This window comes from Chlamydotis macqueenii, chromosome 2, assembly GCF_036417535.1.
Source record: "Chlamydotis macqueenii isolate bChlMac1 chromosome 2, bChlMac1.mat, whole genome shotgun sequence".
Lineage (NCBI taxonomy): Eukaryota > Metazoa > Chordata > Aves > Otidiformes > Otididae > Chlamydotis > Chlamydotis macqueenii.
The window spans coordinates 30,730,936-30,756,062 of record NC_141557.1 but is presented as its reverse complement, the minus strand read 5'-3'; the positions used below and the strand labels follow the sequence as shown (position 1 = coordinate 30,756,062).

Sequence of the window (25,127 nt, the reverse complement as noted above, 5' to 3'; positions counted from 1 at the left end):
CACCGCGCTCCTCGGTGGCGGGACAGGGGGGGCGCCGCGCAGGTGAGGCCCTGCCTAGCGCCCTCCGCCCCTCTCCCGCCACCCCCCCAGCAAAACCCCGCGGACTTCGCTTCACCTCTGTATTGCCCTCCCCCGCCCGCTTCCCGGGGGGCGGTGGCACCCCGAGCGGCCCTGTCAGCCCCGACGGGGTGGTGATGGCCCTGCGGGGGTCGCCCAACGGCGGGGGCACCACCGGCCCCCCGGGAACGGGGAGGGACGGGAGGCGCGGGAGGACACGCCGGCCCCGGGGCAGCCCTGCCGGTCTCGGCGGCGGGGAGGGGTGTTCCCGCGGCCCGCCCTGCGGGGGCAGGGGGAGGCGGGCGGGCTGCGCCACCGCGGAGCCGACCCCCCTCCTCCTTCCCTCCTCCCCACCACCATCCCCCCCACCCCCCCGCCGCGGGCGCCCGGGGCGCGGACGCGCAGCGCTGCCGCCCGCTGACGGAGCGGCTGGGCGCGGGGACGGCGCTTTGGCGTTTTGGAGGGGAGTTTTGCATGTGGTCAGTGCTGCGCGGCTGAGCCAGCCCCCAGCTCACATTACAGACTACTGTATTTATAACCTCCCGGAGCTGTTTCCCCCTCCGAGCAGTTCTCCGGGACCACCTTCTCTTGGCTTCAGCCTCTTCCCGCTCCTTGACATCTGAGCAGCTCTGAGAACGGCTCATCTAGGTCCGCGCGTTGATGCGGCGGAGCCTGGCCCCTAGGGCTACAGACCTGGATTATCTGAGCTCAGCTGCCTGCTGCAGAGTCTGTCGTTGCCGTTTTGGGGGAAAAAAAAAAAAATTACATCCAGGCCCCGATCTGTTTACAGTGAAAGTTGACAAAGGGTGGTGAAGTTGGATCCTTCCTAAACTCTCCTGCCTGGAACCTGAGACTTGCATGCCATGGATCACACACTCTTTGGCTGCCTGCGCAGCCCCCATGCCACCGCGCAGAGCTTGCACCCTTTCTCCCAGTCTTCTCTTGCCCTGCATGGAAGATCTGACCACATGTCCTACCCTGATCTGTCTTCTTCTTCTTCCTCTTGCATAATAGCGGGATACCCCAATGAGGAGGGCATGTTTGCCAGCCAGCATCATAGGGGGCACCACCACCATCACCACCACCACCACCACCACCACCAGCAACAGCAGCACCAAGCTTTGCAGACGAACTGGCACATTCCTCAGATGTCGTCTCCTCCCGCTGCGGCCCGCCACAGCCTCTGCCTTCAGCCCGACTCAGGAGGACCCCCGGAGCTGGGCAGCAGCCCCCCCGTCCTGTGTTCAAACTCTTCCAGCTTGGGCACTAACACCCCCACGGGGGCAGCCTGCGCGCCAGGGGACTATGGCAGGCAGGCTCTGTCCCCAGTGGAAACAGAGAAGAGGTCCGGCAAGAGGAAAAGCGACAGCTCAGGTAACTGCTCCTGCGGGGCGGGACCCCCGGGCGGAGGGTGCTGGGGTGGCGGGGTTGTGGGGGGGAGCTGCGCTGCCGGGCCTCTGGTGCCCCGCCGACAGCTCGGCTGGGCTCGGCTCGGCTCGGCTGGCCCCGGCCCGGCCGCCGTGGTGGTGTCGCCGCCGGCTGACACCCGGCAGCCGATTCGCTCCTTCCCTCAAAGGCGCGCTCGGGATCTCCATCATTAAAGCAAAGCTTTAGTAGGGCTACGGCGGGAGGGGGAAAAAAAATAAAAATGAAAAAATCCAGCACGTGGTAGAGCATGAAATCAAGGTGGCGGTGGTGGAGGGGGGAGGGAGAGTTTCCTACAGTCAAGGAGAGAAACGCTTTGCAGCTTTGGTGAGGATTTTAGCATCTGGTCCCGCGCCCCCCTCCCCCCTGCCCAATTCGCCACCTCTGCTTCAAAATTCAGAGTACAGCGCGCTCCTGCGCCTGCCCCCGCGGAGCTGGCCGCCGCTCCCGGGCGAGGGATGGATGGCACAGCGCCGGGGAACGGCGGCGGGGATGCGGCAGAGGAGCTGGTGCCTCGCTGCCCGGTAGGACCCGGGTGCGCCCGCCTCGATCCTCGGGGTGGAACGGGGCAAAATTTGGAGTCTGGAAAGCCAAGGGGTTGAAGGGGAGTTGTAGAAAGCCGCTTCACTTCAGTTTGCTGGTGGCGGGGGCGGAGGGGAAGGAAGGAGCTGTCTGAATTTTAAAATCACTGCAATTCTTACTTAAAGACGAGCAGAAAAACATGTAGACTCACAGTCATTCCAAGGCAATGATTTGGCATCGCTGAGCATGCAAAAAAAAAAAAAAAAAAAAAAAAACCTTGACATAATCTCCGCTTTTTAAAACGGCGAAGCCTGTCAAAGTCCCGCTCTGACAAAAAACACTCGGCGAAGGCAACGCGACTGATGGTACTTCCGTTAGGGTGCACCTAAACCAGGGGGTCACCAAAAATATACTGAGACGGGCAGGAGGCACTTGAGAAAGAGAGGGCTCAACAAGTTTGAAAACTCAAAAGCAGGCGTAGCAAATTGTTTGTTATCGAGGAAGAGAAAGTGAAAGGCTTTTCCAGATATTTATGAAGTTCACAATTGAAACCATGACCTCTCTCGCTCAAAATGTTGTGAGCTTGGTAAAGTGGTAAGCAACAGAAAGTCTTTTAAAAAATAACGCTCAAGGACACCATCATTTTATTCATTGCCCATTACATTAAGAAACGTTTACAGTAACTCGGGGTGGGTTTAACTGAATTCCATCTTATGAAGCTGGTGTATGGGCTGAAAACTTTCAAGATTAAAAGCCGTATTTAGTGAAAACACTGGTGGCGGAATCTATTGTTGCATCTTCATTATATTTCACGAAATAAAAGGACTTCTCTGATTTCGTGAGGTGTACGAGCAATATGAAAATTTGAGTCCCTGTTACTGCTGGGAAAATAACGGGATGCCTGTCGGTGTAAAGATTTATTGTATTTGTCAAGTCTATTTAAAGCTGAAGGCAAAAAGGAAATCGGTCCCTTTCACTGTCAGGGAAGTATCTGTATCACTTTCTGTTTATTTCATTTTGCAATGCAAGCAAAAAAACCCCACTAGTGGGGAACCTTGCCCTGCAGTGACTGGAGCCTTCCACTGGATTTAGTGGAAGAGGGATCAAGCCTTTAGCCATGCTTACGCTTATCTTGCGCTGTGCTCCGAACCTTACTTTCTAAGACTTCCTGAAGATCAAGGCAGGTAACTATTTCCTCCTCCCTTCCCCTAAGAAAAAAAATATTATGGCCGTTCACACAGTTGTGAACCTCTCAAACTGAAAATAGGCATCTTTTGACAACAACTGGGTAGCTGCTCTATCTTCGTGTTTTTTTTTTTTTTTGTTAGGAGAAGCCTAAGTTTTGGACTGAACATTTAACCCCACCCCTTTATTAATTCTGAACTCTGGTGCTGGATGTTTAATGCCCTTCTAATGTATGGCTGCAAGAGCTGTTTTTAAGTCACTGCGTTTCTATATTTGTCATCCATAATTACCTCTCATTTGATTAAAAATAATCCCCTTTATTTCTCATTAATCTGGGATTTTTTATAAACAAATTACTGTACTTGGAATAATTTAATCCACGCCTTCCCCACTTTTTGGAGATGTATTCATCACACTTGGAACTACTTCAATAGGCATTTGTATAAAATCCTAATAGTAAATAACTAAGGAGTGAAGAGAGACTGTTTTAAGTTTCAGTGCCAGCATTCTGAGACAATTATTAATGCTCTTGCTTATTTACAGATGTATTTCCTCTTCTTTAGCGTATCACTTAAAGCCACAGCATGTTCAGTGTTCTCTTGAGCACGGAATCTGTTCCGCATTTCAGAGCTGAATTAACCTTAGGCTACCCCTTTCTTGCACTACTTTGCTTTCATTCCTGAATGTTTAAGATCAGGAACGCCGATTCATAAAACTGAGTTTATAGATAGTTTAAAGAAAGTAAAATGTGAACATTGCTCATATCATTTATCTCCCAAACTAGTAACTGTTGTGTAGATACTCTGAAAATTTACCAGCAGAGATACCCCATTTTCCTTGTTTGTGATGATGGCGGGAGCATAATTTTTTAAAATTATAAACAGAAATCCAGAGGGCAAGGAAAATTTTGGATGATGGACTGTGTGCTTGTCCCTGCGCTTGCTCTTTCCTCCTGGAATTCACATATTGGAGGGAACGGGAGGACAGAAATATTTCGCGCTATGCTCTGTTACACTTTTGTTCGGGATTGAGAAAGCAAAGTAAAACGTGCTTCCGTGGTAGTTTTATATACGCTGTCTGACTTACAGTTTTCTTTCGCCCTAACCCAGGTTTTAAGCTTGGGAAGTTTCCTTTGAAGATATTGAATAGGCTGCTACAGAACAGGGTGAAATTGTCAACTGTTCTTGTTGTAAAGGACTGGGAAACACTGCTTACTTAGTCACCAGCCCCTGCATGCTACAGCTGTCCGTGTCTCAAGGTTTTGCAGTCGCGCTCTCATTATCTTCAGAACGTTCCTTTCAACCTGCCTAGGCCCAGAAGTGGGGCAGTAAACGAGCCCGCGAGCTGAGGAGGGATGCACACAAATCTGTAGCTGTTCCATGTTTCACAGTGAATAATGGCATCTGCATCCTTGCCTCCATAACTTGGCTTGGCGTGTGTCAAGGATGCAGGAGTAAAGAGACGATACTAAATTTGAGGATAGGTTACAAAGAAAATCGCCTATTTTAAAGCATACTAATGGTCAGAATTATCTGTGTGCTAATGAGGTGCGGATGAAAACCATGCTGAGTGTATAAAAAACATATTCTTGGAGTGCTTTGTTGCTTTGTGGTACGAGTTGTTCTATATGGAATATTTTGGATTTTTCTAATGCCTCCCTTTCTCATTATTTGCCTGTGACTTTTGAGGCCATTTTAGTTCTGGTTTTTATAGAGTAGGTTTTGATTCTCAGATGATGCAGAACACATCAAATGCAAAATTACTACTGCAATTGTCTCAGTTGGCTTATTTAAGTTCAAGTTTTCTTAAAACTTCGGTCAGGAGAAAAGCATATTAATGCCTATATAGAAAGCGTAATCTAGGTTTACTGAGAAATACAAAAAGAAAGTAAATCTGGTAGCCTTAAGGAAGCCTAACAGGCTATGGCGAAAAAAATATCTGTACTATGCTGAAAAGACCAGGGGGAGGCTGAGTACTGTTGAAGGCATTCTTCTAAGCACTACAGCTATTCAAACTTTTAATTGCAATAGATAAATATATGTTATATGTAAATTTGATTTCAGTTAAAGTCTAATCTAATTAAACACATGCCTCCAGGCATGAGAAGCCTTTTTTTTCCCCCCCTTAAAGTTTGACATGGAAAAATGTTTTTATATGGTGCAGATTTCCGAGGAAAGGCTAGCAGGTAATAACAACCATTCATATTTTTGACTGTATTTACAATAGTATCATACAGAAACACTGCTGTTAAGCCTACACAAACAGTTCAGGAATCCAGTGTTTCAATAGCTGTTCTGCTGGTTTTTGTTCATTGACAAATCACATGAAAAGAAAACAATAGTCTTTTTTTCCAGTGTTTTAACATCTTTTATAACCTACCTGTTCTCAACATGCAAGTGGTAAAAAGTTACATCTCCAGGGAATTTATTTTAAACACATCTAAATATCATAAATCATAGGTACTTGTTTGACATGGTCTCTAAAAAGCAGGTCATTTTGATAAATGATTATAAATACTGCAAAATCATGGGTTTTGAGGATTTCTGATTGGTTTCTGAAACACATCTGTAAGAAAAATGAGCTGCACACTTGTAGTCAAAAAGAACTGTGTAGCTGATTCATCAATATGTCTGTGCTTTTCAGCGTAGTTGTAAACAGAAGCAAGAAAAATGCATAATAAAATATAGTTTTTCTGGAAAGAGTTAATTTGTTTAGTATACAGTATCAAAGCATCACTTGCCATTAAAAAAAACCCACAACCTAACAACAACAACAAAAAGCCACCTCTGTAGATTTTATAAATGAAACAAGACCAAAATCTGATGAATAATAATTGTAGTTTTAGGTTGAAAACTTCCAAGGCTGATTGCTTAGCAAATGTTGAACTACCTAGCAGGCTACTTGCTGGATTGTTTAATAGATGAAAATCTGTAATACATTCACTTTCACTCTCAGGAAATATAATCAGGAACTTTTCTAGGACTGTAAAATTTTTAAACACTATTTTAATGATACTTTTTCAGAATTATTTGCCCATAGCCAAAGCGTAATTTTGTGTGGACAGAAGTAAGTATGGCCTCTAATTATGTATTTCTGTCTGTTTGTATATATCATTCAGTAGGATTTACACTTCGCCCCCAACTCGCCCTTTTAGAAACATCGGGGTCCCAATATCCAGACGTTCACGGGAGCACAAATGTTTTTGTAAGAAGGTCTGTTGACTCTAGTGGAACTACTGAAGTGCTCAAGGTTTTTTAAGTCATTGGAGCTTTATTCTGTTACTCTGTTTTAAATTTTGGCACATGTAATTTGGCAAATGTAATTGCATGTTATTCTTTTTTTATTTGATATTAAGCGCTATCAAGGATCCCAGTCTTCAAGTTACTGAGGGGTTTGGATGAGTAAGAAGTGTGGTACTAGGACCAAATGCGGAAGGAGATATGGACACATAGGGATTAAAGATCCAAACATTCTGGCAATATGTGGAGAAAATGTCACTAAAACTTTTTAAAACCTCATGGCTGTAGTTACCTTTCAGGATTTTTAAATTGCTATTGTGTGGTAAGGAAAGCAAAATTCTTTACAATTCTTGCAGATATTTACTGATAAAATATTAGGATTGCGTGATTGTTTGAACATTGCCAATTCAGCATTATTTATATAAATTGAATTTTAATTTAATTGATTTCAACATCCTTGGATAAAATTTGTCCTAACATATAGCGTAATTTCTCTAGTATTTTGCAGAGTAAGTAATCAGATTCTGCATTTTTTTTCAGACTTGTTGCCCTTTTTAGATGTGCTAATTAATACATGCTTTTTAATTGAACCTATTAATCTGCATATAGTTTGCCGTTCTTTAGCAGTGTGATGACTGGATATGCTACAGGATAGACAAGACTTTGAAGTCCTCAAAAGTAGGAATGAGCTCTGTGTCTTGAAATCCAAGGGAAGGTGACAACATTACCTCTGCTGCTGTCTGCTAATAATCAGATATTGCTGGCGGGATTATTGCTTTCAGCAAATACAAAGTTACACAGCAGTAGGAATGGTCGCTGTAGTGTGTTTCTTTCAGTAGCAAAATGTATTCTTCCAAACAGTTTTGTTATTCTCTGGAAAGGAAGTGAAATAAATCTGGTTTCATCTGCTGGAATGAGCAAAGTTTAAATCCATCAGTGAAACGTAGTTATGGCGAGGCTGGGTTCAATCCTTATCTTTGCTATGTTATCCTGTGTCCTTGTTCTAATACACTTAAGAATGCAACTTGAAAGGACGCGAAAGGAAAGTCATATTTTTTAAATATAAATACTTGCATATGTCGCTAATAAGGTTTCTAACTAAAATAGCGTGGTGTTAAGAGAAGTTTGATAAACAGTGCTTGAGGCTACTTCATTACATCAGTGCACAGCTGGGCACTGAACCCAGCCTTACGATCGGCCGCGAGCCTGTGCCCTATGCTTTTATGTCTGTTTCCTCAACCTAGACAATGGCAATACCACTGTTTTCCTTCCATTTGTAGAGTACTGTAAGATTTTATTTAATGAAAACCTTTGTGTTCATGTGTGTGCACGTGCGGGCTTTTTTTTTTTTAGTAAGCATTAAAAGACTCACAGCTCTGCATCACCACTTCTCGAGTATTGCTGGTGGCAGGGTAGGAGCGAGACGGTGCGCAGCCACCCCACAGAAAAAGTCTTCCTCCCACTACTCAGCAGGGCAAGGCCATCACCTTTGCCAGTATGAGCTTGTCTGGTTGCATAGGTGTGCAGAGCAAGAAGTCGTTTGACTTCTGGAGTGAGTGTCTGGGGTCTCTGATGACCCCATAGCTGCTTTTCTATTGTATTGAATGAAATTTTGAATTAAAAAATAGCCTGATGTAATTGTGTTGGATGCACACAGTCTGATCTTGTATGTATTTCAAGTATCTGAATCACTAAAGAAAGTTATTAAAATAAATGGTATATAAACATACATGCTAAGGGAAGTTTCACCTGGAACATATCGATGACAAAACTCCCACTGATTTTTGGTAGTACCAAATTTTAAGACATGCATTCTTACTATGAATATAGCTTAGCTTGGAGGAAGGGGATAGACCAGTTAGCCGTGCTAGTGCTTATGCTTTGTGTGATACACCGTCTCGCATGCTTCCAGCGGCAAACACAGCAAAGGAATGTTTGTTTAAAAAACCACTGCTGCCATCGATTTAGCGTTCTAGCGTCTGTTGTTCTTCTATTTATTAATATATATTACAAAATCCGTGTCACTTGATAAGTTTACCTAAACCATATCCATTAAAAATAATATTTTAAATCACACTGATGTTATTCAGTCTCTGCTAATTTTATATATATATCTGTAATATCAGTAGTGCAGAGTTGCATCACTGTATCCTAGCATTCATGGAGTGATGCGAAGTGAAAAAAAAAAGCATTAATTTAATGAGATATAGTAGTATACAGTTTGCTGCCATACATGAAAAGTTGCTTCTGAAGTCTTCTACTAAACATTATAAATATTTACTAAGTTATACTACTACTACTACTGTATGTTACCGATGTTTAGTAGACAAATTTAGGCTGTCAAAATTCTACTTGTTAAAGTCAATCATATTAAAGGTGTAATATTTGTTGTAGATTAGGGAGGATGTCCTTTGTTTTGAGATCTTGGACCTACAGAAGACCATACCTCCTATTCAGAATTTGAGTTTATTTTCCATATGGAATTCTGAATTTTCCAAATAGTTTTCGGGGTAGGTTACTTGACTGGATAATTGTGCCTATTACTAAATAGGCACGCGATTATACTTCAAAATTAAAATCAGAAATGACATTTGGAAATTGGCTACTGAATATTTTGTTGTTTAACGATGAATGTAATCATGCAATACTACGCAGTCTGAAATCACTGGAGCTTCTTTCTCAATACAAAGAAAAAAAAGCAGTCTGAACTTTGTATTGAAATTTACCTTTGCTGAATAAACCTTTCAGTAGTGGGAAAAGGGGCTCTTAAAATACATAAACAGAAGAAAACACCCATGAAAGCTTAATGGTCATTTGAACAAAAAGTTATTTTGTACTTGAACCTATGTTTCCTTTTATCTTTCTTTTCAACAAATAAAACAAAATAATTGACCAAACAGCAGAAGAAATAAGTCTCACAGGAACGAGTTGAATCTTTCATTTATGATAGAAGAGCATAGTTTTACTAAACCAATAAAATCCAGTGGATTATGAAACCCTAACTGGAAGCCAAGTAATCTTTTTTCTTTCTTTCTTTCTTTTTTTTTTTTTTTATGAAGCTGCTTCTTGGACTAGAGAAAAATTGGTTGATTGAACATTATTTTATAGCAAATAGGATATGAAAAACTAAAACTGAAACAGATTACTGCAGGCTTTTAAAAGTCCTTCTTCCTTCTGGATTCTCTTAGATCTCTAATAGCTATTTTTTATTTTTAGCAAGTGAGCCTGAACAAATGCTGCCTTACATAAACTGTGTTAGACGCAATTCAGTAGCCTCTGCCACCATTGTGAGTTTTAATTCTTAGACTGTGATCCTACGATGATGCCAGTATGCATTTAATTTTGTATGTTGCGAGATGAATGAAATCTTGGGTGTGCTGAAGTCAAAACTAACTACTCAGTGGAGCCAGGACTTCACAGCAGAAGCAGTCGTATTACTTTGACACGAACACACCTGAAGTTAAGTGAATGTTTACACATTTCGGTGAATTGGAGGCATTAGTCACTTAAATTTACCAAGCGGAAAAAACCCTCTTTCCCACTTTGGTCCTTCTAAAAATAGATACTAAAAAATCTGTTGGACATATGTGGACTGACAATACAGCTCTGAAGAGAGTTGAATGAACCATGGGGTTTTCTACCTGCCAAGCAAAAAAAAAATGGCATATTCTAGAAGTATGCAATGTACCCTGAATGTGCACGGGGGCTTTTTTGGAAAGGGGTGCTTGTACAGGCTCCTCAGGCACACAAGTTCCAGTAGCTTTTCAAGCCTTTCCTTTTCTTCCAGCTGCTGTAGAATACCAGAGTGCTGTAGGCTCCATCCTCGTAGGATATGTGGGCTAGCAAAACCTACTTGTTAAAATGTGCTTATTACTGTAAAAAGAACAATAGGAACAGTGACTAGATCTCTCCTAAATTAATGAAAATACCAGTTGGTTTAGTGAATAGAAACAAACTGAAGTCAGAGGTGTTCATAAAGTATATGATGGCTGTTTTTTCAAGGCTTTGGTACACAGAGCTGGTAAAAGCCATATGAATGGAAGCCGGGGTGGCTACGGCGACGTCAATCGCTCGAAGATGCCTTGTAAAGCTTTTTGCTTAGAATGCCAGATGGTATTTTTTACTAGAAGAAAACAGAAGTCTAATGGGGGCTAAGGCGTGTGCACTCCTTTCAAATTGCTATTTTCTGATCTAGACTTTAAAACCTAGTAACAGTCCGCAAGTCATACACGCCTTACATAGGGCTTAGGGAGAACTGAGAACGTTGTGGGTCCTTTGCGTTTTGGAATTAACTGATTTGATTGACTCAGAAGCGACATAGTAGTATTAAGCTCTTGTTTTTCTTTTTTTTTTTTCCTTTCTATATTCTTGTTTTGGGAGTACCACAATGACCTCAAACCGCAGCTATGTGTTAAGTCTTTGCGTTCCAGAGGACATTAGAACAATACACACTAACGGTCTCACTCCCGGCTCCCTCTCCCTCCCTCCCTCTCTTTCTTTTTTCACACAATTCCATTTCTGAAGGAGTGTGTGCCTGTATATGCTTCTGATTTCCATTTATCCTTGCAGAATGAGCACTTTCTTTACTGCAAAACAAAAAAAATACCTCCCTTTACCTTAATCAGACTTCTATTAGATGTTAACCTACAATAACTTAAGAACCACAGTGATCCAGTACCGTTAGGCAATGTTAGTCTGTTAGACAATGCAAGATGAAACAGTTATGGATCAGTGGAGCAGAGTCAGATAAAAATAGGAGGCTTCGTTAGCCGTTGTCCATAAGGCATCTTGAATCGTAGCATTATATTTTCTTGTTTTATTACCACTTGAATTTACATGATTTTCTAATAGATTATATTATTAGGCCAATAAAAGAGTGACTATCTGTATTATTTGTTTTTATGAAGCAATATATTCTTATTAAAAGTAGTAAATAGAATAACTTAAATTATAAATTTTTAAAAAATGGTGTGAGTACGCACAGGAGAAAAAGCTGGAGACAAGGGCGCAAATATTTTGGACTGGTTTACGTTATAAAGAAATACACTGCCAAACTTTCCTTTTGTTTAGCTTTGCATTTTAATTTTTTTTCCTCCATTCATTCTGACTCCTTTGCTTTTTACATTTCAATACATTACTACAACTTTACAAGCAAACATCTTTATCGCTTTAAATTGAGGGTATGTAGAGAAATCTAGCTGTATTCAAACCTTATAAAGCTATCTTTATTTCACTGTTTCCAAACTGAAATTTAGACATGCAGAAAATGCGCCAATCGAGTTTGCAGTCTGCTGGCATGAGAAATATCAGAGATTTAATGTTTTTGTATTTGCAAACATATCACAAGAGCTTTGCCAGACATGACACCCAAACAAACACTTTTTTTGGATAGAGATTGTGTGTTTCAAGTACAGTGGCTAAATGTGTCCAGCCGTTTTGAAGTATGTTTGGTGAAATACAACTTACAGAATGACCCAAGTCTTCAAAATTCTTGGGAAAGCCGTTTCCTTCCCTACTACAAGAGTCACTCAGTGCTTTGCCAGTCTGTGTACTGATGCTCTAATCCTGTTGAAGCTTAGGTTACTGTGTATAATTCTCTTTGAATTAACAGTATAATATTAAAAAAGTTAAGCACAGGCATGTCAGTTGCCACTCTCATTTGATTCCTTCAGCTTGACAGTGTGCGGCTAAGAAATGTTTGTAGTTCCACAACATCTGGGTAGATACCATAAAAAGATTAGTTACGGAGGCTCTGGTTTGCTTTGTTTTTCAAGTATGTTTCTACAATTAATTGATAGTCTTAATTCACATACACATAAACTAAAAGCTGCGTCCATGATAACCTTGAAACATATGGTTGACTTGATTCTGTAGATAAGTAGAAAGCTTGATGCTGCCCATTTAGTGGTGTCTGCCTACATGTTATTAATTAAAAGGACCTTGTTAATGTATCAGCAGATTCTTATTGCAAAAGGCGGGGGTGAAATCTGCACTGAGCTAGAAATGCAAGAAGTACTGCTCTTGCCTGAGGTCTTCTTATGAACCTACATGGAGCATTCAGAAGTGACTCGGCAGTTATTGGATGTGTTTCCTAAATACCTCTGGAAGAGTATTTCTGCAAGTTTGGGAACTGAATCAAGTCCAGGGAATGCATGTAGCATGTTGCAGCACAAGCCGAAAAGGAAGGTCTCACTAATCAGCCTTTGCACCTTCCCTGCCATGTCATTTAATGTCTCATCTATCTCTGCTCTCTATAAAGCCTAAGAGCTGGCTTTATGCAGTTAAGATTGGTTTCTTTATAAAAGCAGGCAGCATTTCCTTTCCTTCCAGGGCAAGAATGCACAAGCGTAGGAAAAAAGTGCTCACAAAAGAGACCTGGGGTAAGCACAAAGCATCTTTTTACAAGGGCAAAACAACTTTGTCGGTGGTTTCCTCAGCACAAGGCCATGGGCTGCTGCTTGTTCTGAACAAGGTGAGAACTATGGTTTAGAAGATCTTATTTTGCCATGAGAGTCTGCGAGTTGCTTTTATCAATCTTCTCTCTCTCCAACATGTTTTCAGACTGTTTTGCAAATGACTTTTACATCACTTAGCAGAAATCAAGTACTGTTTTCCTGCCCTGGCCCTCTTTTGGCTCCTATTTTAACCCTGCCAAAACCAAAGCTGATGAAATTATCCCACCTTTCAATCATACCCTTTTGAAATTCCCTCCCTAGATCCTTCTTCTGGTTCCACCTTCTCCTCTCTGAGTTAAACTTATTTCCCTGCAAGGCGTTGCCCAGGTGTCTTCAGATCCTGTTTCTTATCTACCTTAATGTTTTCTCTGTTCTGTCTTAAGTGTATTCTTCCTTTTCCATTCACACTCTTAGCTGTCTTTGGTACAGAAGCAATATACTGTCATTATCCCATTGGCTCCAAACCCTTGACTGTTTTATTGTGAACTTTGGTAACTGTAGGTCAGTCGTGATTCTTCTATGCATTTATGACGTGTAAGATAAATGTGCAAATCTGAGAGTAAAGTGGGGAAAAAAAAAAAAGAAAGGAAAAAAAGATGGTTTTTTGTGCTCTCTATTCTCTTGAGGTTTTAACTTCATAAGTGTGTGCACCACGGAGCAGGTTCTGTAAACAGTTATAGGGGAAATCAAGCAGACATGACAGTGCTGATGGTTAACATTTAATACCAGTGATATGCCCAGTGTTGAGCAGAGCCTTGTGTCAAAAGGGAGCATTTGAAACTAAGCCAAATGGGTGAAGAAAATGAATCTAACTTTCTTAAAATGCACTCTCTTAATTCCAAGATTTTAGGTAATAATTACTTGTGCCAGAAGGAATGTGCTTCAAGGAAAGTAAAGTCTCATTTTGAAGGGGCCTCTAAACTCTTTAAATAGCATTGGCAATTTGTCCTTTCACTCTAGTTTTCTGTAAGAAGAATTTTGAAAACAGTAAAATATTTTTTTTTGTGATTCCATTTCATTGATGGAATAGACATGAACTTTGTTGTGTGTGTGAGTGTGTGCATGCATGTGTGTATCAAATCTAAAATAACAGCAGATAGGGACCTGGAGAGTCCACTTGATTTGACTGAACCAGGGCTTGGGTTATACTGTGCTATTTTATTTCTAAATGTGTTTTTAAAACAGTTTGGGGAGGGAGCTGCAGGCAGGGACGGAAAAGAAAAGGTACAGGAGTCTTGCTGATACTTTTTGAATGCTTAGGCTTGGCAATTTTGCAATTATTCTCAATATCTAGAATTTTTCAGTGTAATATCTGCAAATAGATTGCATAGTAAAATTACAGAAGATATTAAATCTGAACTCTGGGGACATAAATTCATATGAGGATCAGATCACAAGACTGGCTGCTTTCTGACTAGTCTCCAGTGGGCTTTTTTCCATATCACAAAAATCACCATGCAGTTTGGCACAACCTTCAGGCTCCATGAAGAGGGTTCTGTTCCAGGACTGAAATAGCCAAAAGCACTAGATGCCAGAACTGAGGTGCTTTTGCAGTGTAGGATGGAGACAGTTTTACAGCTTTTGTCTCAACTCTTCTTTTCCCTTGCTAGGAATAAATCTCTTTGGGTTTTGGTAAGAGTTCTATCAACTTTATAGAGGAAGGAGGGAGGAATGAGACACTAACCTTAGTATTTGTGACTTTATAACTAACAAAAACCTAGAAGTGTGTTGTGTCAGAAACTCACATTTCTGCAGCACACATTAGAATCTAATAGCCAGTACTTGAGAAGGGTATACAAAAAAATTGTAAACAGATACTTTTCTGGTAAAAATTAGAAAAAATGTAAACAAGAAATTTGCAGACTTCTGAAAGAGATGGAGTCCTGCTCCCTTCCCCCATCTTCCATCAGTAAGCTGATGTTTCCAGCAACTTCAAAAACAGAAGACTTCTCTGTAATCCTAAATGTACATAAGGAATAGATTAAAGTTCTGATTTGCAAAAAAAATTTAAGCATATGCTTAAGAACCATTGACTTCAATGGGAGTTAAACATGTCCTCACACACGCTTCTTGAACTGGAGACTAATAAGGATATTAAAAAGGATCAAGAGGCTGTCCCCCTTCAGGAAATGCCTCAAAACTGTCATAGGTAAAAACTTTTTTTTTTTTTTGTCATAATCATACTAACTTTCATCACTACTATCCTCACCTCACTTTCAGTCTTCACAGAGAGGAGAAAACAGCCCTTCTCTCCCTCTCTTCCCCGCTCTTCTCCTCTCCTCTCTGTGCTACTCTATGCCAGCCTAAGCTTTCTCTGGCTCCGTAAAGGAGAGGAACTACAGACTTTGCAGTGTCCATGAGGGATGCCATTATTTCCAGTGTAGTGAATGTGGATGATGGTCAGATTGTACAGTTGATTGTGGCTGAACAGTCCTCCTGAGTGAATTAATTACAAGATAATTAATTACATTGCTGTCTAGCTATGCAGACCTAAGCATGATTGGAAGGACATAAAATATAGTACAGGCTAAGAAAAAAAAAAGCAAGAAGGAAAGGAAACCTTGCTAAAAAGTCACACGTAATTCACCTAAAGGAATCCTCTTTACAGGGGAAAAGGCACCCCCCTGTCAAACAGCAATCCATATTAATATTCTTTTATTAGACGAGTGACAGATGGAGTGAAGTAGTGATGACTAAAATACTTGAGTGTGGGTTGATTTCTTTCAATTCAGTATGACAAAACGGGTTATGTATATGGTTTGTGAGTGTGGTACTCATTTATTAAATGCTCATTTGGACTTTAAAAAATAGCTTGCCTTCATTAGCAGTCTCAGGAAACTGACTCCATGGTGTAATAAATCTCACTTGCAGGAATTTTGGCCTGACACTCATCTTAAAATACTTCAAACTTTCTTTTTCTGAAGCTTGTCTCATGCTCTACTACAGTCCTAAGTAATTTATCCCTTCTCTTCATCATACAGCTTTAGAAGGCAATTCTCATGCATCCTTATGCACAAGATTAGTTAGCTTGGGGATGAGTCTTTGTTCTTATGTTCAAGTCATTCATTCCAAATTTTTTGTTTTATTTTCTTAATGAAAACTCTTTCTACAACTGAAGGTCAGAGGTAGCTTTGGCATAATGGCTGTTTAGCATAGTATCACTTATAGAAAGTAATCTGTGTAAGAATCATAAAGCAGCAGAAACATTAAACCTGAATATAGTTTGAAAAACAAAAAAATATGAGAAGAATGCTCATTGGGTGTAGACAAATCTGAAAATGGACTGTATGTTTCTTTCCACCCCCTATATTTTATTAAATTAGCGCATGTAAATTAGTAAACGTTTCCTGCCAACTCTGTTTACGTGCTTCTTGAAGCAGCTTTCTTTCATGCAAGTCAGAAAAAACCCACTGATTTCCATCTGTGGTTTTGTGTTTTCGTTAGTTGCTGTTTCCTTTGCTGCTGCATGTATTATAAAACTAAAATGAGATATCAAGTTGTTCTTTACTTTTGTCCAGTGGAATCTACTTATTAATGAACCTGCTTGAAAGTGTTGAATGTTTCAGTATTCACTGTGATAAGCCTACAAAATTTCTGTGTTCTTAAGCAGAGATTTTCATAAAATGTTTGAATTCGCACATTTCTGCAGAACGAGTTTTCCTGTAGTGGGAAGAGGACTGGGAATGGACCTTTACTCTCCCAGGGTTAGTATCAGGTAATGCTGTGCATTTCCTACAACGTCTGTTTTAGTCACTGAGGTATGGCTCTACCACGTCATTACATTTGCCTGTCTGTCTCAATAGTTGCCCTCTAACATTTAAAGACAAAATCTTACGACTACTTAGCACAGCTTTCGGCCATCTCAGGCCATATCACGGTCCAGGCACAATGATGCATCCTAGGCTCTTGCAGAGCATTGGAGCTCCCATATCAGGCTCTGCACCACTGTAGGATGGACGTAATTGTCCTGAGCAGCGGGAATTATGTAGCCTTAAAATTCCCCTTAGCATGGTGTGGCACAGCACACATCGACTTATATTCTACTTACACGTCATGATGTGATCTCTTTTGTATTTTCTTATGTAATTTACTCGGTAATTTTCTGACTGTTTCTGCTACTGTGTTTTGGTTTATGCTGATTTGCAGTCTCTTCTGTCTTCAAATCTGTGATTTAATCTGTGACCACTTTTTGATAGCCAAGTAAGATGGATTCATATTTTTTTAAATGCATTAAACCAAAAAATCTTGTTCCAAAACATATTGCTTTGAAAGATTTTTACAACGACTTTATACAAACTTTATGTCTGCTACTAATAAAAAAGAAAATATTGCAAATAATCCCTAACTGGGCATTTTGCTACGTTAGTGTTTTATTCATCTTATTATACTAAGGAATTTAAAAGCTAGAAAAACTGGCATTAAACTGAAAGGGCAATGGAAAGTTGGTAGCCTAAACATTTGTTTTGATTCATATAGAAGGAAAGAATTTGGACCAGATGCTTGAAAGAGCTCAGAACCCAGCAGACCCCATTGTTCTTCATTTAGGTGCCTAAACGGTAACAGTCGGGTGTGCAGCTTTCTTGAAAGCTGATCCTTTTGTGTTGATGCAGCTTTTAGGCTTTAGCCTATCTCTTCCTAGCTGTAGAATGTTAACTGTAAATATTTTATTCCAGAATTGTCCCTCATCTACATCCTTCAAGCATTTGCTTATAGTTAAGAGATCTATTGTTAATATTGCAGGGCTGCAACCCCTTCAGCGTGTCCTGAGTTTTAAAGATATGTGTCCCTCGTATTGCTTTCACACTGGGGACCTACTTCTCTGCATCTAATGCTTTGGTAATATGTTTTCAAGGAGCTCAACCAGTGTGTGGACTTTTAAAATACTGTACATTCATACGCCTTTGTTTGCTTGAGGCTGGCAATCCTGTAAAACATATTTTAAAGAAACCAAGGCTGTGCACTTCCTTCTATAAAGTAAGTAAGCTCCCAATCCCAGAATATTTCTTGAGTGAGGCTAGTGTATAGGGTGCTTGCAAATGGTTGTGCTTATACATTGTGCTTTGCAGGACTGGGTTAAATCAAGACCAAACAAGGCATCTAGTGCGCCTTCTTATGGTTAAAAAAGGATCGTAAATATTAGCTCTCGATTTTACATAAGTTCTGTAAACACACACACTCTCACACCCAAATACAAGCACAGTAAAAATACCATTTGAACTTCCGTTGTGCCATGGGCTGTATAAGATGTATTTGATTCAAAAGCACCTTTGGACTTCATTCTTGGATTATAAGTTTTGAAAATTTAGACATAATTACTAAAAGGAGGGGGGGGGTATTAGTAGGCTTAAAAGACTTAAGTGTAAATTTTAATAAGCCACCATGCTACCCTGCACGCCAAAAGTAGAGAAGATAGATGGCTTTGAAATAAGACACTGGAAAGAAATTGAGGAAAAAAAACCTTGATTTTCCAACTCTGCCACCGAGTTCTTGTACGAATTTGTCTACTAAAACATTGCCCAGAAACACCCAAGCAGTCTCCAGGGCTGGAAGTTAGCACATACAGGTCAGCATCATGATTTTGCCAGGCAAACTGCTGCTGCTGAGAAGCAAGTATGTTATTCTGGGCCAATCACCCTGACAGTACTCCCTACAGGAGTCCCTGTGTAGACCCACTAGTTTCATTTCCTTCAGAGTAATTTCAATAATCCTTACACAGTGCTGTAGTTATTCCATACTTCAGATCTTCAGTCTGTAAAATGGGAAAAACTACCTTACAGTTCCTTATGTATAAACAGAACTAAACCATTTGGGATGTCAAGCTAAACTAGGGAGTAGGACGAGTCAAAGTGCAATGATAATTCCAGTTACTAAATGATGAGTAAATTATTGATCAAGGTATTTTTGAGCAGGTATATGGGTCCAAATAATAAATAACACTTTTTATTTTATCATCTTAAATAGAGGTATTTTTATCATTTTGATGATTTTTTGAGCCAATTATTGGCAGATGTGCTTTAGCCAACCATATGTATAGAGGTGATGTACAGATATATTTCTCTGCCTCAACAAATATTCCAGCTTCTTTCCAAATGGTGTGTTTGTTTGGCTGATGCAGGACCTCAGCCAGACATTTTTCTGAAATTGAATCCAGATAAAATGGAATGCTCTGCTGACTGCCTTGATCACCCTTCCAGAAAACGGGCAATTGTCAGGTTATCTGCGATTTTCAACACAGGTTCCTATATGTTGACCATAAATCTATTTTACCTTCTTTGACAGATGCAATTATCCCATCCAGTTATTATTTGAAGACTATAGCAACATAAATTTGGTAGTGTCTTGCTCTAGAATGATTTTATTTATTTATTTATTTTTACATTGAGACCATGTAGTTCTCCAAGTAATTCTTCATGGGTTGCAAACCTACCAAATGCTGAAAATCCCATGCCTTTTCCTCTTGTTGAACTGAGTTTGATCAGCAATATTGTACAATTTATATTGGGTCTCACTAAAGTTTCATATAGATTTTCATGTTTTATTGCTCCGATGTAAAATTCTCCTCCACCAGGAGCTATTGTGAATTGCCATATTGTGAATTGTCTGTCCAGGACTAAAATTCTCTTCTATCCTGAGATTTAATTGCAAGAGATCAGACACCCAGTTATTTCTTGCCTATCACTGACTGACTCATTGCCAGGAGATACTCAACAGTCTGGCTCCTTTTGCTGTATTTTCAAGTCTGAATGTACACCATCAATATACCTGGATATATTTCAGTACAGTGGTGATTACATTTCTGTACAGAGCTCTTGCAAATTGTGTGAAGGGTGCTATATAAATGTACAGATTAGAGTGGAGTGGATTAAATAGGACGGGATTTCTGGAATGCACATCACCCCTTACTATGAGTTCTCATACTGTGGTTAGAGCCAGCCTGTACTGCATGAAAATTTTTTTGTGATGTCCATTTAACCAATAAATCTGTCATCACTGACTGGTCTCCATTTCCTCTGAAATAAACAAATCACTATTAGGTTCTTTGAAGCAGCAGACTGCCAGGAAACACAAAAGTCACTTTTGCTTCATCCACGGAGATAAAGTAGTTAGTAAGTGGAAATGAGCTGCAACTGAAGGAGCCTCAGTGTTCTCACACCTGCTAGAAAGTACAGTAGATTTCCACACAGCAGGAATTCAAACAAACCTCAGATCACTGTGCTCAGTGAAAGTGAGCTTGCCTAGCCAAGAAATGAATTGCAGGCCCTTGGAAACTGCTTAAAGAAAGCTGGTTTCACAGGGACAGAGGAAATTTGAAAGAGTCCAGGAAGCTCTTCTAGGTCGGCGGCGTGCATTGTGTCAGCTGTTGTTTGCCTGGGCGCCATTTTGCTGACCCCCACAGCTCTCTGGCTCCCATTTAGAACTAGATGGTGCTCTGCTCGTGGCACTTGGTGTTCCAGTCTGCAGGGTACCTCTCTGTGCCTTGACTGCCTTTAGCACCGAGCGTTTTCACATCTAAGTTTGCATCTGCTTTTTCTTTACTCTTTGAGCTGGGACTTATTTCATCGCAGTCTCTGTTGCCCAACAACCTGTGGCTTAAGTCTTATCTGTTACCTCTTTTCAACGTGAAAAATTAGCCTTGAAAAACCAGGGAAGTCCTTAATCCATTCTGGTTGTTCTCTGCTGAATTACTTCCACTGCTGAAAAAGGCTGTGGAAGTTAAGCTTCTGACAGGCAAACATAAATGTTGTGAAAGGAGAAAAAAAAATTCTTGGTTTTAGGTTCTATACTTCATTTTTAGGTTAAGTTAACAAGTATAGTAAGTATAGTTTATTTCTTAGTAAAAGCGAAGGAAAATGTTCCTGATAAAAATTTTCAGTTAATTTCAGCAAAGTAGCTTTAAGCTTTCTTCCTAATAAAAACTGACTTTTGACTTGTACAAATGTCTGGGAATATGAAAACTACAAGAAACTGCTAATGGAAGCTGAACTCATGACAGGAACAATCAATAATAATAGAAGAAAGATGACTATTTTTAAGAAAATCTAATGAATCTTTCTTAGGGGTAGACCCCTGGCCCAGCAAAAGCTAATGAGAATTTTTAAATCGGACAGCTTTACAACATATCTTATAAATAGTGTTGAAAAACCTTTCATGTTTCTTTATCCATTCCATTTGTTATGCTTTTTTCTAAATCACTTGATGCTTGTTAAGAGTTTTAACATCAGTATTTCCAATGACATTTTTTCTTTGTTGGAAAACAGTGTTATTACAGTTTCAGTGAAAGTTCAATCTTAGATTTGGATCGACAGCCAGTAATTTTTGTTTTTTTCCTTTAGTCCTATAAATAAAATATTTAATTTGTTCTTATCCAAATCCTTTTAAGTCACTTATTTTCAGACTCGTGCTGACATTCCACTCTATTTTTTATTGCTAGCAAATTTAATACTTCACATTTTGAACTCAGATAAGGTAGAAACTATTCTTGTAATTACTGCAAGCATAAACACAGTCTTGAGCTGTATCCTGTCCAAACACTTATTCTAACCCCTGTATTCAGATTGCCTTCTGATGCTTTGTGTATGTACTGAGTTTTATAAGTTAACATGGACTTCAAAAAAAATTTACATGTTTTTACCAGTAGCGACTTAAGGGGAGATTCCTGTATCTCTCTCTTTCCTGCCATGGACTGGGGGTTTGCATGCTCCCAGCACAGTGCTGAAGTGTCTCTGTGTTCCTCAGTGGGAAGATCCTGGAGGATTGAAGGGAACTAGAGGGAAAGACAGTCCTGTGCAAAGCTAGGGAGATAGATGTGCTTCACCACACCCTGTCCTGAGCCAGGAGCTTACCTCATCACACGGCCTCATGTGAGGGTGGGATGACACTACCCTTCTTCCTTTCTTTTTCATTGTCTGGACTTATAATTGCTTGTACTAGTGACAGGCAGATGTAAAACCAGACCCATGGTAAAACGGTATAAAACAAAACCAAAAGGAGTGTGGCACTTGCTGTGGTGCCAGATGCTAGATCTAATTTGAAAAAGTTGTGGAAATCACTTGGGGTTCCAGTTGACAATATATATTTCTTGGCTCTTGTTTAATCCCACATAAATGGTGTTTTTTGTCAATAACAGAACAAAAGCAAGGAAAAGAAAGAAAGGGAAAGGAAAGGCTTGTATCTGTCTGCCATACATATGACAGTTCAATTCCTACAAAATACACTACTTGTTTATAAAACTGGGATTAGTTTCCAAATTACATTTGCCAAAATATCCTGAAATGAATCCATAGACACTCTGAAAAAGTGCTTAGAGATGATTTTTTAAATACGATTTTGGTAGCTTCAAGTCCTGAAAAGGCACATTTGTTGAAACTACACAACTCTTTAGGTCCTGATGTATCACAGACATCATATGTGATCATTAGGAACAAATAATGAAATGGTGGGAAGAATCCAAATCTAGCTGGTGGGAATGTAGGAAATATGAAGTAGAAAGCACTAAGTCTGGTCATGCCTTATCTTTTTCTTTTATTTTCTTTTTTTTTCACCTCCAGTTATCATCTATATATTTTTTTTTGTTTCCCAGAAGCTTATAGCTCATCATTATTCTTAAAGACTGACGGTTGTTCACATGAAGAAACATCTGCACACCTGTATCTTTGTATCAGTCAGGTAGCATGTAGCCTTCTGCATGGATGGGAGTCCTAGTTTTGCCACTTTCAAGTTAATCTATAAAAAAATAGAGGGGAAAAAACCCATAAGATTAAATGAGCACAGGTATACCTTAAAGGATGTGTGAATAAAAATTGCATAAGGGTTTCTGGATTATGTCCTTAGATGATTTATTTATAAAGCTGCTAAAGCACCTTGTTACAGGAAGAAGGAAAATTTGAGGGCTACTAAACACTTAGCTGTACATTACATGAACTTCAAGGAATTTTAGTTATATGACAACTGTAAAGAATGTTTTTACATTTTACTGAGCAAATAAGGGATCGCTTTCCCTGTTGATTCATTTAATATCTCTGAAGTTCTAAAAATGCAGTAAAGAAGTGGATTTTTTTTTTTCTGGATCAAAAGTAGTAGGATGAGGTACTGCTAAAATGGGATCTTCAAGCCATTTTAAATAATACTGGAACTCAAAACTTGGGGAATTCTGTCTTTGGTTTGATAGCTAGTTTTGCAAGAGTTAAACACTTGGGAGTTTCCTGTTTACTTTGTCTTCCAACAAAAAATTGAGCCAAAAAAAAAGTATAATGCAGACAGTATCAGTCCAGTCAGAAAGATACTTCTTTTCTAAGAATTTATCTAGTAACATAAACCTAAGTTTGCAATGACTGGGCAAGCTCCAGGTAAGCATAAAAAAATTTCAGGGGTTGTTCAGAGCAAAAGCTACAGCCAGTTATTCAAGGCTGATTCACTGTTTTTATTTATGCTGCTCTAGTACTTTTAGTATGTGAATAATTGAAATAATAAAAAGTTTTTAAGCTGCTTTACGAGACCCCAAAGATGCCCTGTTCATGAATTCTGTATATTAATATGGCAGAGAAGAATTAAATTCTTCCTGTGTGTACTACATAGTTTTTGTTTGTGTCATATGTATATGTATAACTTATAAAATCAGAATTAAGACAACTTTGTATCTGCTCAGGTAAGCCATGAACTCAGAAACCACACTTTTCTTACGGGAATGAAGTTTCAGTCTTGCTTGGAAAAAAAGACCGGGTTCTGCGTTTGTGAGCCTCTCACACTTCTAAGTTTTAGAATGGTTTCAGGGGAACACAGTTGTCCTGGAAAAGTCGTATCTTGGAGAGAAAAAGCTGCCAGATTGCTCAAGCTATTTCGGGGGGCCAGGGGGAGCTTTAAACAGCTAGAGAGAGACCTCAAGGTGGAGTCTTTACTCCAAGGGGGAGCCAGTGCACAGAGCAGGAGGGGAAAGTGGGATGTTGTGTGAATCTTCACACTCAGCAGACAACTTGTGTCTTTATGTATCAACTCAAAACTTGTTTTCAGGACGGGTGACTTAATACCTGCATATGCATTACATCGGTTAGCAAATTCTGCTGGTGGATGCCTGCTTTGTTTCGGGTAGGACGGGGACTAATCTCCATCATCTGGAGTGAGAGTTCAGCACAGTGAGATTCCATCCAAGCAAACAGGCAGCAGCTAGGCAGTGACAAGGGCATCGGCCTGCACGTCTGAACATCAGGAGGAGGTAGGGTGAGGCGGAAGGCATTCAGAGAGAAGGAAGCCTTTCAGACAAGTACTTTGGTCCTATCTAGTGTCAGCTATGCTTTGTCCGAGTGATGATTTGTACCGGATATAACATTGCCATCTCCAACATTTTTCTTAATATTGATTTAGAGTAAATGAGGAGCTGAACATCGTTTTTGGCATCTCAACATTATTGCCTTACTGGTTTTTAACTACTTTTGTAGAAATACTGGATGCTTTGAGACTGGAATGGTACAGATATCCCGGGACATTGTATTCATAATGATTCACAAGGTTCTGAATCTGAGAGGAAAGTTTGTGTGTAATAATCAGTTAAAAATTGGATTGATAAATTTGATGATCAATAGCAGCAGAAGATGTAGAGAAATTAATAATCCAGCACAGCATTGTGGGTCATTGAAGGTCATTTTCCTTAGAAAAATAGGTACAAAAGGCAGCATACTTTTCTGAGCACTTTCTATGCCTTCTTTGTTTTTCACACACACGTTGCTGAAACAACTGATTGTTCATATCCTGTATGAGCCCTCCATGGGATTGTGATTTGTAAACAGGTTTTCAGAACTGGATTTGAGCTAAAGACTTTCATACACTATGTGTACTTTTACCAAGTTTTAAAAATTATTTTGGTTTCCCTAAAATCTCATGTCCAAAGGGAGTTTCAGAATGGCTGTTTTCGAAATACATTTGGGAAGATGAAAGTCTAAATACTGATAAGTGATTTTACCCCTGCACAACTTGACATATGAGTTGCCTAAAAAAAAAGTCTGATTTTCATAGCTCTCTCATTGATAAATTGTTATCTTGCATTTGCAATGATGCTTCTATAATTTCAGAAATTGCTTCCACCCTGAAACAATTTTTGGGTGATCGTGGCTTGTATTCCTGCTTCCTAAAAATGTTCCTGGAGTTGTAGGTCAGATTTCTATGTATAAGGATCTCTTCATCTGTTTGAATAATTCATTTATAAAAGGAATAGATCATACTCACATTGCATATTACCAGTTTGACATGTAGG

The 25,127-nt window shown here is 39.9% G+C and overlaps 1 protein-coding gene across 1 annotated transcript in view; it reads left to right on the top strand.

The window, feature by feature from the left end:
• Positions 1 to 510: 510 nt before the first annotated feature.
• The window catches only part of MEOX2 (mesenchyme homeobox 2), a 55,808-nt gene continuing 31,191 nt past the window's right edge, over positions 511 to 25,127 (top strand). Inside the window, exon 1 of the mRNA XM_086742427.1 lies at positions 511 to 1,431. Coding sequence (XP_086598553.1) covers positions 921 to 1,431 — 511 coding nt within the window. The 5' untranslated portion in view covers positions 511 to 920. The remainder of the gene's footprint in view (positions 1,432 to 25,127) is intronic.